Here is a 12,879-nt window from a genome sequence, read left to right as displayed (position 1 = left end):
CTTCCTACGAACTCACTCAGATTAGCTTTCTCTGTACTGGGAGCATTGATAGAAAGATTAAATATATGAAAACATACATTCCTTGATATAGTGGCGGGCTGCCTGTAAATAAGGGAGTCCAGCTTCTCCCTACTCACTTACCCTCAAATCAGGGTAGAAACATACATAGCTAAGCTCCCTTTAGCAGCTACCCCACAGTAGATGCAATATCCGGTGTATGAAATGTAATATAGGCATTAATAGGAGGACAATAAGCTACCCATGTTTTCTGAAAACACAGAATCTGGAATTTATTCATGAAGGATAATCACTGTGGGTCTGAATCTTCCTTTTTATACCTGCAACATTCGCAAAAAATATATCATACTTATAAACATCTACAAGGACCATCTCCAGGATTGCTAAAATCGGAAGGCCTCAAGTTAAAAGATTGGCCATTTAATACATTTAATAATACTTTTCCCTCATTCAATGAGGAATGACCTGTTAAAGCAGTGAAATGATTAATATAAGGAAGACACAAATTACCCAAAACATTCCCCCATAGGCAATGATACTACTGGTCTTCCATCAATATCCTAAGCCAGCTGTCAACCATTCTCATCAATTGTTTGCAGTAGGCGAAACAATTCATAGCAGGAATGTTATACTCATTATTCAACCTTTCCCACCCTCCCTGAAAAACCAAGTGGATTGCTCCTTTACTTCCTTCAGGCTTAAAGAAATAGCCCAGTGGCCCAACAGCAATCCTGGAGGCCAAAGGATTAACCACATGTGTGCAATTCACAATTTTCCTTATCAGTTTAAGCATCCTAAAATTTACAACAATACAATCTCCAGGATCATTCTTGAGGCTCTTGCCCACCCAACGTGCTCTACCTGTTTTTTGCCCTGTCCAATGAACAGATTTGTTTTAAGAGTCTCCCATGTTTCTGTCCGGCCTGCTACTAAGGGGGAACATTCTTTAATACAAATACATAAGATTTGGCCTGAAGATGATGAGCTAAATTGTGCTGAGGACCTGTAGGTCTTGTGTGTTGCTGCTTATCCTGGAGTAGAACGATAGAGAGATTACACTTATAATTAGTGATTCTTCTTACTTCACGATGCCTATAGAGTTCTGTATTAGGACCATCAACTGTGAGAGGATTTCTCATCACATCCGTAAGGATGTCCACAGAGGGTAACACTAAGTTCCTAGATTAATCTTATCTTTTGAAATATAAGCCTCTTCCACCCGATGGCCAGCTGTTTTTTTTACATCCTTCATTAATTCAAGACAGGTGGTCGCAATAACTTTGACTGCCTGTAGTCTGATTAACATAGGAAATAGTACATTTTTAAGTAATTCCTCTATTCCCTTTAAATTATCCGTCAATCTACCTGCGTCTGGATCATGCCTATTTACGACTGAGATAAGATCCCTTCTGACTGCACATGTTGCAAAGTTCTTGTAAGACATTAAGGACTCCCGACTCTGATTATCTTTGGACCTTTATCTGTGATTTTGGCTGCTTTTTCCTTATTTCTTTTTGGCAGTGGACTAGACTCCGAAAAGCTGTTAATAAAACTTCCAATTATTAAGGAATCATTGCACACACAAGGATTTGGTTTAGCAGTATTAGGATTTCCCCTCCCACCAAGCATGTTTCAGTGGTACATTCTGTGTAAGAGAGAGTGGGGAGGCTCTTAATCGTTTGATGGGTATTTACCAGTATCGTCTCTGTGTTACTTATCTACCTATCTATAACACCCATGCCACTTGTAAGGAAAGTGGTAGTTGAATTTGACAAATTACCTCTTGGACTATTCGAGTGTACAACTTAGCTCCTCTTACTCATTGTTTGAAAGCCAGTTGTATATAGCTTGCCACAAAGATGCCAGAACTAAGAGGGGTGGTCCAGCCCTGCCTTCTTCGGGCTCGGATGGGCACAGATGGGTCTGCTCTTGACCCAGTCTGTGCCCAGGCACATGGCTGTGCGCATCTTGGGCCAAGGAAATTTTCAGTGATTTAAATGCACCCAATGGGTGTAGGAAATGGTGTCTTCACTTCCAAACAGCAATGAGATCTGGGGCAGATAGCCTGAACCCCAGATGGGGCCATACACTGATGCACCACGCCACGGTAATCTGTGGCAATTTTAATGTGCACGCTTGGCGCATGAAATTTTGTCTACACCTCAAAACATCAAGCAGATCTGGGGCTGGTATTCCGGTCCCCCGATTTGGCCAAACACTGAAGCTTCCCATCACTTATCAATCTTAAACAATGAGTGTGATCAAACAGCAGTTAACAGTGTATTGAGGGAAACAAAGCTCTCAAAACGTAATTCTGATAGTTCTGATCTGCTTCTGCTACGACCTTGATCAGGCACGTTAAACCTTCATAGTTGTCAAATTTGTGATCAACGTCTTTGTCTTCTTGAAATAACTGCTTTAGAGAAAAAATCAATTGACTGAGTTCTGGGACAGGTGAGTTATACAGTTTTCAAAGATTATGTGAACTTTCACAGATAGTTGAGTGTGCAGGATGAGTGTCAGTGTCCTTCCTTTGCTGAGACGATTGAAGAAGGCTTCAAGCTCATCCCACTGCTCATTGCGGAGGACCTCTATGTCCAGGAGGCTGCTGTTGCTCATCAACTGCAGAGTAAAATCTTCCAGCTTTAGTGGAGATTCTTAAAGTCGGTGCTGTCCTGGGATTTGCTAACTCAGGGGGGTGTAACGTCTTCTTATTCATAATGTACAGCATGTTGGCGATCACAGCTAGGTTTGCTATGTGAATCTAAATGCCATGCCAAGTGACGGAAGGAGCCGAATCAAGTGTTTTCTGTGCTGCCACAATGAGAATCTATCCAACTCAAACACTAGATCTAGAATGCCCCAAATTCTTCCAAAAGCTGCTCCAGGGGACGTAATACCCATGGTACCCCAGGGCCGCAAGCATTTGTGCCCACTCTGCACGCTTCCAGTGCACCTTGATATTACAAAAGGGGCCACAGACACTTCTGCTGCCCTTCTGCAATACTGAAAGCACTGGCGCACATACAGTGCCAGTGCTTTCTGAAAAGGGCATTCCCTAATTTGCACTGGGGTGTGGCCCTATGCAAATGAGGGAATCCCTTTGCCTCTCCCCCACGCCGTATTACAGACGCGGGCACAGAGGCAAAGTAGCTCTCAGGTTAGAAGATAGTGCACTGTCAGTGCACCCCTTGAGAGCAGCCCTCTGGAGGGGGGAAAGGGGATCGCATAAACCCCCCAGGCATCCCTTTGCAGGCAGGTTCAGTCACTGACTGCACCCGCTTGCAAGGGCATCTCTAATCTCCTTTAAAAGTGCAGGCGGGTTGACGCCTGCACTGTGAAACACAGAGGAGCTGCCTTAAAGCTGCTCCGTATTTCACTTGAATGGGCTGCCCCTGGGCAGCATGAGTTCATGGCTGCCCTGGGGGCAGCGCATTCTATGTAAGAAGGCCCTCTATACCTGTTTGCGCCTGGCGCACCTGTTTTAAGGTGCGCCAGGTGCAAACAGGGAAAGTGCACCCTTTACATAATAGGGCCTCAGGTTTTTTCTCTTGTGAATAACACAAAAGAAAGGTACAGAAAGGCAGTCCTGAAAAGAACTTTGGCCTTCCGAGGGTGTTCTCGGACCTCAGCCCGCTTTACACGCCGCCAGGGCACTTTGGTATTACAGAAGATGCTGCAGACTCTTGTGCATCCCCTTCTGTATAACCAATAGCGCTGCTGCTCATATGGCGCCAACGCTAACTTCAAGGGGGCATTCCCCCATTTGCATGGGGGTGTGTCCCATGCAAATGAGGGAATCCTTTTGCATCTGCGCGCACGCCATATTTAAAAAAGGTGCGCCCAGCACAATTAAGGAAAGTGTGCCACATTATGGGGAATGCGCTGCCCCCTGGGCAGCCGCGAACTTGTGTTGCCCTTGGGGAAGTGTATTCACATGAAATACGGAGCAGCACTTTTAAAGGGGAATAGAGATCCCCTTGTAGGTGGGTGCAGTCACTGGCTGCAGCCGCCTGCAAGGGGATGTCTGGGGCGTCCATGGGACCTCCTTTACCCCCTGCAGAGGGCTGCTCTCAGGAAGTGCACAGTGTGCCTCCTGAAGGGTTCGTTGCCTCTGCACCTGCGTCGGTAATACGTCACGGGCGCAGAGGTAAAGGGATTTCCTCATTTGCATGGGGCATGCCCCCATGCAAATGAGGGGATGCCCCCTTGAATTCGTGCCCCATTGGTATTACAGAAGGGCCCGCACAAGCTGCTGCGCCCCCTTCTGTAACACCAAAGTGCGCCAGATGCGGGCAAAGCGGGCGAAAATGCCCGTTGCATCCCCAGAGGCACTCTATGTAATACGGTGCCAGAAAGAATGTTCCAAGAAGGTGGCTCTTAATAGTTTGATATTGTCCAAGATTACCATCATTGCCTTTTACAGGCACAAATTCGGAGTCAGGTTCACATCAAGTCTGGGTGTACTTCCTTTGTTAATGCATACACCTGCAATCACACAGACTTTTGGATGTGTCCCTCACAGCCCCACCCACAATGTATGAATGTTAACAACACACTCTTTTGCAGGGTCAGTCCTGCCGATGGTTGGTGGGGAAATGGCTATGCTTCTGGCTGTCTCAGCAATTTGATGCATATGTGCAGACAAGGTAGAAAACCGGGGTGTCCTTGGTCAGCAGACATCCACAAAGCAAATAAACAGATGGCAACAATTATTAACCTTGTGCTGGTGAAAGACTGCAACAACACCACTTCTGGCATGGCACATTTTCTGGAACAATGCAATGTTTGTGGTTTCATCGAGTTTCCAAACAGTATTAGGAAGTGTTCAGCGGCAGAAATGCAGCTAATGCAAGAATATTTTGGATGCGAATTCTTACCACTGTAAAATACTTGCATAAAGCTATCAACAGGCCTTACCTGTTAGTATTCCAGTTGTACTTAGCCCCTGAGAGATGTCTTTGCTGGTCAAAACTCCAAATAAAGCAACAATTCCTACTGGGTAGATAGTGAATGTGTAGCGTACATATTTCTCAAAGATGAATGTTTCCAGAATAAACCTAAGATGAGGACAAAAGACAAAAGGCAGTTGTTTCATGGGATAACGTTGTTACTTAAACAAAGGAATTGAAAAGTTGCATTGAGTAAAGGGGTGGCTCTAGCCACATACTACATAAAAACACCACAAACAATATGTCTTCCATAACTAGGTCTAAGTACAATTTAAAACGTGCATTCTTTATAGGGACGATAATTCTTTAACCGATGTCATTTGTTCTTGTTTTGAATGAACATTCCGTGGCTTTTATATCAAGCGTTAACTTTTCAGCACCATCTGTGTTTTCGTTTCTACAAAACTAATTTAAAAATGTTTACAATTAAAAAATGGTTGATAGTATGACCATAAATATTTTAGCTTGATGGGGAAAGGGGGGGGGGGCAGTAAGCAAGGAAGGAAACATAGCAGGAGACTCATACTGTTGGGTAGAATAGAAATTGAGATAAGGAGTGCATTAGGAATATGTGTAAAATGCCTCTTATACATGATGTGTTGTAGGTCCAATGCGATGGTCTGTATCCCTTTCTCAAACATCACGTCTCTGATTGCGAGGGGGTCGGTGTTTTCTGATTCCTGCAGAAACCCTTACTTGTGCAGGGGTCGGAATTTTAAATTGGGTTCAAATTACACTACTTGTGAATACCTCACCTTTCATTCAATTTCGGACGATCAAACCTGCCGGAATTTAACAGGGGAAATGTATACAGTATTTACTGTACTGTACAGATTCTGGTGCAGTGCAATAAATAGTTTGCACCAGAATAGACTCCACCTCTTTTTAGTGGCAACAAGGTTGGGTTAAAAGTCATCTACTCCAAGCGTCGAGGAATAGGCACAAGTATGCTTAATATGCAACAAAAAGGGACATTTGGGGGGCGGAGCTATACCGCGAGCAAAGATGGCAGCTCCCATGTGATGCTCAAGAGACTCCCAATCCATACAGTGACCTACCTTGGCCCAGGGGACAGTCTCACTGCCTACCTCCCAATTCTGGTGTGTTCGCCCGCCCTTCTAATCTCAGAAGCCACTTGATGTCTCCTCCATGATGTGGAGGGATCTATGTGGCCTACAGGGCCTAAGCCACATCGCGCTCCTACAGTGTGACAGACCTCCTACCCATGCCTTTCACTGTCTGGTGGCCCCAGTGGTGCTGCCAAATGACTCCTCCTGGCAAGCCGCCAAATCAGGCGCAATAGCCCATCACCTCCTAGCCCTCGGTGGAGCAATGCTGGTGCTGCTGTTTTTTCTATCTGACAAACCACCTCCACTAAGTGTCTTCCACCGGCTTTCTGCCTCCTTCTGCAGCGATGGGGTGAGACCTCTAGAGGCGATAAGGACCTTGGCCTGTATCTGTGTGCTCACGACCATGGGGCAGCCCATTTGGTGACTTTTGTATAGGCTGCATGGCCCAAGGTACTTCTCTTCCATTATCACCACTCCTGGCCTCCTCTAATGCAGTGATGCTGCTCCTGCCAGAGGGTCGAGCCTGGCGCGCTGCCAATGTAGGCCTCTTATAGACCCCTGCGGTGCAGGTGCTGCAGGGTGTGATGTCCAGTATGCCGCTGCCTCGCATCTTTGGAGCCTCAACTGCTTTGAGCCACTGCCATTATTGAAGCCCCTAATGTTTCTTGGGGCCCCTTCTCCTGCTGTGTCCAACAGCCTTCAGGATGCGACCAGCGAAAATCCAGATTGGAAGTCCATTTTCGGTGCTGGTGCTGCCAGTGTGTTCACCAACGGCAAGCCGACCCTTGGGTGTCTCTTTCAGGTCCCCTCTTCTCTGGACTTACCTAGCCTCTTTTCTCAGTATTTTTTCCTGTTGTCTGAAGGCTGCCTCCTGGGGTTTTCCTGCACTTCCACCAAATGGATGTCCAGCTGTGAAGATTCTTGGTGAGGATACCGGTGGACTTTGGCGTCCTAGCACTTCTCTCGCCTGCCGCCATCTCATGGCACCCATGGCTTCGGGAAAAGCAGCATGTCAATTGACCTTCACGGACGCTACTCCGGCCCCCAAGCCATCTTCCCTGATCTTATTGGACATCATCCTGGAGTCTATCTTGAGCACCTTGAAGGCTATACAGGTCTCCATTGCCACGGTTGAATCCACCATTACGGAAACAAATGTGAAACTCAAACTCTTGAAAGGTGATTTGACACAATTGTGACACCGCTTGGATACTACAGAACACATGGTTGATGACTTTGACTTACAGGTGGCGGAGTCCATGACCTGGAGCAACGGCCTCTGAACACCCAAAATAAGCTGACTGACCTGGAGGATAGCAGTTGTAGAAATAATGTTTGTATTTTTGGAGTCCCTCATTTGGCTGATTCACAGGATGTCCCCTGTTCCTCAAGTCTTTCCTCCTGCAGCTAATGGACTTCCAGCTAGAGTTTCAACAGGCTCATCGCACTGCTTCTTCTTCCACCTCTTCCCACCTGGAGCACACCTGATTATAGCCTGCTTTCTCTGCCACCAACAGGTGTGGATGGTCCTTTCAGAAGCCCGCACACATGGCTCATATTTTTGCAATGGCAAACGGATCAGCGGGCTTCTCCTACGAGACTCACATCTTACTGAAGAACTTTTGGCCCTGTGGCCGATGCTCCAGAACTAGAACTATGATTTTGTCTGCTGGAGCCAGCCTTCACATTGGTAATAGTTAGTTGTAAGCTCAAGGAATTCCAGGAACTGGATCTTTGGATGGAGGATATGGAAACCCGACGACACCCGCTTCATTTCCTTCTCTTTCATCATAGGTGTCGGAGAAGGAGGAAGCTACCAGGGCCAGAGACTTGGACATAGATCCCTGGGTGGATCGTTGCATGATAGCCATAAATCCAGGTCCCCTCACAAGCTATGACACTTACCTGTATCTGCCTCAACACTGAAGGTTATCTATCTGGCCTTCGCCCCACACTTTTCCCTTCTTTCCCTTCTTTCCCACTTGTGGTGACCTATCACCTCCACCGAAAGTCAGGTTGACCTTTCTTTTTGTCCTCGTTCTTCGCCTTCTACTGTTTGTTTCCCCATGCCTCATCACCATGTTGCTCCCCTATCTCTTTGGTCGGTATATGTGAATGGCATGAGCTATTTTACCAAACGTAAAAAGACTCTGTTCTTCTTAGGTTCCAAACGTCTGGATATTGTCTTTATGCTGGAAATGCATCGTACGGCAGATGAATGGGCGAAACTTAAATGTCACTGGGTGGGCACAGACCTATTCTCCACAGCATCCAATGAAGACCAGTCTGCAACTTGCACCGACAGGTCTCCCACCAGGAAAAATGGAGTTGCTCTCCAGTTCCACGAACGGCTCCCAGTCCAGGTCCTGAAATCATGGTCAGATGACCACAGTTGCTACATTTTTGCAAGAATCAAAATTGTGGAACCAAATCCTGATTGTCAGCTCCGTATACGCCCCTATGGGAGGTGAAGCACCCTTGGCTCTCTAATCTTCATAAGAGTCTTGTGAAACTTCACTCCCACAAATGTATCATTGCCGGTAACCAAAATTTGATTCTGGATCCTCTCCTGGATAAGTCAGGGATGCTTGACCCGTGACATGACAACGACCAGGCCGTGCTCCATGACCTAATGGATGACCACTCCTTGCATGACGTGTGGCGCCTCCTCCATCCCACAGACAGAGACTGTGGACCTGATTTAGATCTTGGCCGACAGGTTACTCATTCACAACATGACGGATTTTCCGATATATAAATCCCATAGATTATAATGGGATTTATATATCGGCAGACGGGATATCAGTCACCATTCTGATGCAGTAACCCATCCGCCAATATCTAAATCTGGACCTATATTTACCTTTCTCCAGCCCCCGGTTCAGAATTGGGGCTAGACTTTTTCTTGATGACACCTGCAGCCTTATCACTAACCCCATGTGCCATATCGATGTTAGAGCTGTTTCAGATCACGCCCCGTTGTCCTCAATTTGAATCTACAGTTGATGCTGCCTCTGTTCCGCACCTGGTGCCTAAATATCCTGCAGCTCATATCGTCAGAGGAGTATTGACGTTTACAGACTTTACTCCAGGACTAACTCAAGCTTAATGTGCTGATAGGGATTTCTAAACAGCTCCTCTGGGTGGCGGAGAAGGCGTTCCTGCATGGCATGTTAATGAAGGAGGCTGGTATTGCACGCACCAAAGCTTCTGCTAAGAGGACTACATTGGAAAAGGACATTCAAACCCTTCTGGAGAAGCACTGAGCCTGCCCCACTCCCTCGGGTCTGCAAACCCTCATGACAAACAAGCTTGAACTCAATAGCATGTACACTCTGACAGCGGAAAATACACTGGGCCCGATTCACAGAACAAACTTAAGACTAAATCCTAAACTTAGTACCATTCTGGTATTCACAGAATGCACTTAGTACTTCTGGTATTCACAGAATGAACTTACTACTTTTGCTATTCACAGAATGAACTTAGTACTTTTGCTATTCACAGAATGGATTTACGACTCCTAAACTTACGTCCGCACCCGGGCCGGAAATTCCGGCCCGGAGGCGGAGCTTCCGGCCCGGAGGCGGAGCTTCCGGGCCGGAGGCGGGGCTTCCGGGCCGGAGGCGGAGCTTCCGGCCCGGAGGTGGGGATTTCGGTCGATTTAGCTATGGCTGAAATCTCCACCTCCGGGCCGGAAGCTCCTCCTCCGGCCCGGAAGCTCCGCCTCCGGGCCGGAAGCTCCACCTCCGGGCCGGAATTTCCGGCCCGAGTGCGGACGTAAGTTTAGGAGTCGTAAATCCATTCTGTGAATAGCAAAAGTACTAAGTTCATTCTGTGAATAGCAAAAGTAGTAAGTTCATTCTGTGAATACCAGAAGTACTAGGTGCATTCTGTGAATACCAGAATGGTACTAAGTTTAGGATTTAGTCTTAAGTTTGTTCTGTGAATCGGGCCCACTGTCTCGCATATGACAGACCACGTACAAACATGGTGAGAAAGCAGGGTGCCAATGGCGATGCTATTAAGACAGCCGGAAGGGCAGCGGGAGGTCTCAATCCTCTGGTCGGATGTTGGGACTCTCCCTACCCATCTGCTGGACATCATGCAAGAATTTTCTACCTTTTACAAGGCACTTCATACAACAGACTGTTCAGCTGATACCACATGGTGACAGGCTTTCATGTAGACTCCCCGACTTCTCGCCCTCCCTGGGAGCGACTGGGAGGTCCTGGACTCGCCCATATCAGAGAAGGAAGCTGAGTAGGCTGTCCACAATATACTTGAACACAGGCAAAGCAACCAAGGAGGAGGGTTTCCCCCTGGAAATCTACAGGGCTACTTGTGACCGGACCGTCTCCCTCCTTACGGCCATGTTTTAGGAAGCTACATTTATGGGCTGGCTTCATTCTGAATTCAATAGAGCCCATATCGTCCTCATTACAAAACCGGGAAAGACCGCCTCCACTGCGTCAATTACAGCCTCATTTCACTTCTGAATTGTGATGAGAAAATACTGCCCAAAGTCTTGGCTACCAGATTGGGATGGGTGATCACATTACTGATAAATGACAATTAGGTGGGTTTTGTCCCATAACCATCATCCAGAAATCATCTGCGTATGATGGAGCATATAATATGGTCATCCAAGTCGGTCCCGGATGACAATCTGCTGCTCTCCCTTGATGCAGAAAAGGCCTTTGACCGGGTCGAACTATGGCTCAATTGAGAATTGGCCCACGTTTATCATAATGGTGTGTGCCTGTATCAATCCCCTGTGGCAATGATAAATTGTAACAGCATCCTTTCTGACCGGGTCTCCATCACGAGGCACCAGACATAGATGCCCACTGTCACTGTTCCTCTTCCTCCTGGCTCTGGAGCCCTTGGCAGTGGCCATCAGATCTTCAGCGTGCATTTCGGTGATTCAGACAAGAGCAGGGGAATTAAAACTCCTGCTGTATGAGGATGATATACTCTTGACATTGGCCAATCTGGGAAAGTCAATTCCAGCTCTTAAAGGTTTTGTAGACTCCTTTGCCCACTTTTCTGGCTATAAAATCCACTGGGCCAAGACGAAGGCGATGCCATTGACCCCTGCAGACCTCAGAACACTCTCTGGTTCAACTGCCAGAGACCTGGCTCCACAATGGACTCCGATACCTAGGCATCTTCCTACAAAGGACTTTCGTACAGTTGTGCAGAATAATTTTCGCCTGCTACTGGACTAGAAGAAACTGGACTTTGCCAAGTGGTCCGCCCTCCACCTGTCTCTCTGGGGCAGAGTCCAGGCAGGTAAAATGGTGACGGCCCAAGATACAATTATCTGTTTGGCATGCTTCCTTTCCAAGTACCAGCAGGACTTCTCGTGCAGATTGGCTCACTGGTCCACAATACGCTTGGGGCTGTCTGCCCCCCGAGACTTGCTCCTACAAAACTCGAGGTCACCACGTCCTCTGGAGGACTCTGACTTCCCCGCTTTCAGTTCTATCATATGGCCCAACATCTATCTCAGATGGCGTATCACCTTCTACCACACAGCAAACTTCCCTTGTGGGTCAAGATTGAACTGAGCCTTCACAAGACACCCCGGCATTTCGGTCCTCTACGTGGGGCCACAGACGTCATAAGACTGGTGCAACCCCGACGTGTGGGAGTAGGCTTGGAACTGTTGTGCACAATCCGTCGCCTTAATAATCTTTTCTCCGGCCTGTATAATCTTTTCTCTGCGTCCTTGATCAGCTCACCCACTCACCTAGTGTCTTCATCTCTCCGGCTAAACAAATCAAGCAGCCGACCAGCCTTGATGCCAGAGACATTTTAAGACATGGGCAAAGCGGGCTCTGGCCCAGGGCCCCAGCCTTTCAGGGGCCCCTGACAGAGCCAGCTCTTTTCGGCAGAGAGCGTTGCCCTGGTGACCTTGAATCATTCTTAAACAGTATTGTTTTAAATAAAGTTTGTGGGTGATGTGTGAGTCAATCACAGACATTTTGCAGAGAATTTTTGTGTTCATGTTTCATGCAACATCCATAAAAAGTTTATTTTAGATAAAAACAGGACCTCACATATGAGAAATGGGAGGATGTCACAGAAATTATTTGGAGTAAAATTAGAGAGCTGATGCTGTGTTACAACCCTGAATATTAGATGTAAAGACATTTGGAAATTGGACCAGAGTGCCTGTGCACCGTTAGTGGTCTGGCTAAAGAGGTATGAAAGAGCTGAAATTGAATTATAAACTCAAAATTGTTCTTGGATGTCCCTGCTTGATGCTGACATACAGCCGACGTTGAGTGTTGTTAAATAATGTTGGCGGGATGCACTTTCAGTCCCATTACGATATTCCATTCTGACCCAGTCCAATTCTCTAACTAAGGATACCACAGGGTGAGCCAACTTTTCCTGTATTTCTCGCAAACAACCAACCATTATATTTGGGGTGGAACATATTTGATTACTTCTCCAATGCTGCCTCCCTGTGGCATTTAAATGGAACATGCTAGGAAACGTTCCTTGGTTGCAGATAACGTTTGTGTGATGATAAAGGAATGTACGATCGCATAAATCCTGCTTATTGAATTTTACCTGTTGCATGTATTTTTTCTGTGTCTTCCAATTCACACTTTTTCACTTAACTTTCATTCATGGGAATCTGGTCAGAGCAGAAAATACGTCACAGGAACCGTGAAATTGGATGTGTGCTATGGCCACATGCTCTGATCTAACCACGTTCACCATGTAACTGTAGAAACCTAAGGGAAATACACTGAGAAGTTATTTTACGTGATTTTCGCAGGCCAGGGCATATTTTACATACAATTTTCACCCAGAACACCACC

General features: G+C 46.7%; 1 protein-coding gene across 1 annotated transcript in view; it reads right to left on the bottom strand.

Moving 5' to 3' along the window:
- LOC146831576 (uncharacterized) overlaps positions 1-12,879 on the bottom strand; it is a 96,770-nt gene that overhangs the window by 11,707 nt on the left and 72,184 nt on the right. The window contains exon 6 of the mRNA XM_085605924.1: positions 4,939-5,078. Within this exon, the coding sequence (XP_085462050.1) occupies positions 4,939-5,078 (140 nt within the window). The remainder of the gene's footprint in view (positions 1-4,938; positions 5,079-12,879) is intronic.

Source organism: Triturus cristatus, chromosome 5_1, assembly GCF_964204655.1.
Source record: "Triturus cristatus chromosome 5_1, aTriCri1.1, whole genome shotgun sequence".
NCBI lineage: Eukaryota > Metazoa > Chordata > Amphibia > Caudata > Salamandridae > Triturus > Triturus cristatus.
This window is presented reverse-complemented; position numbering and strand designations above follow the sequence as displayed.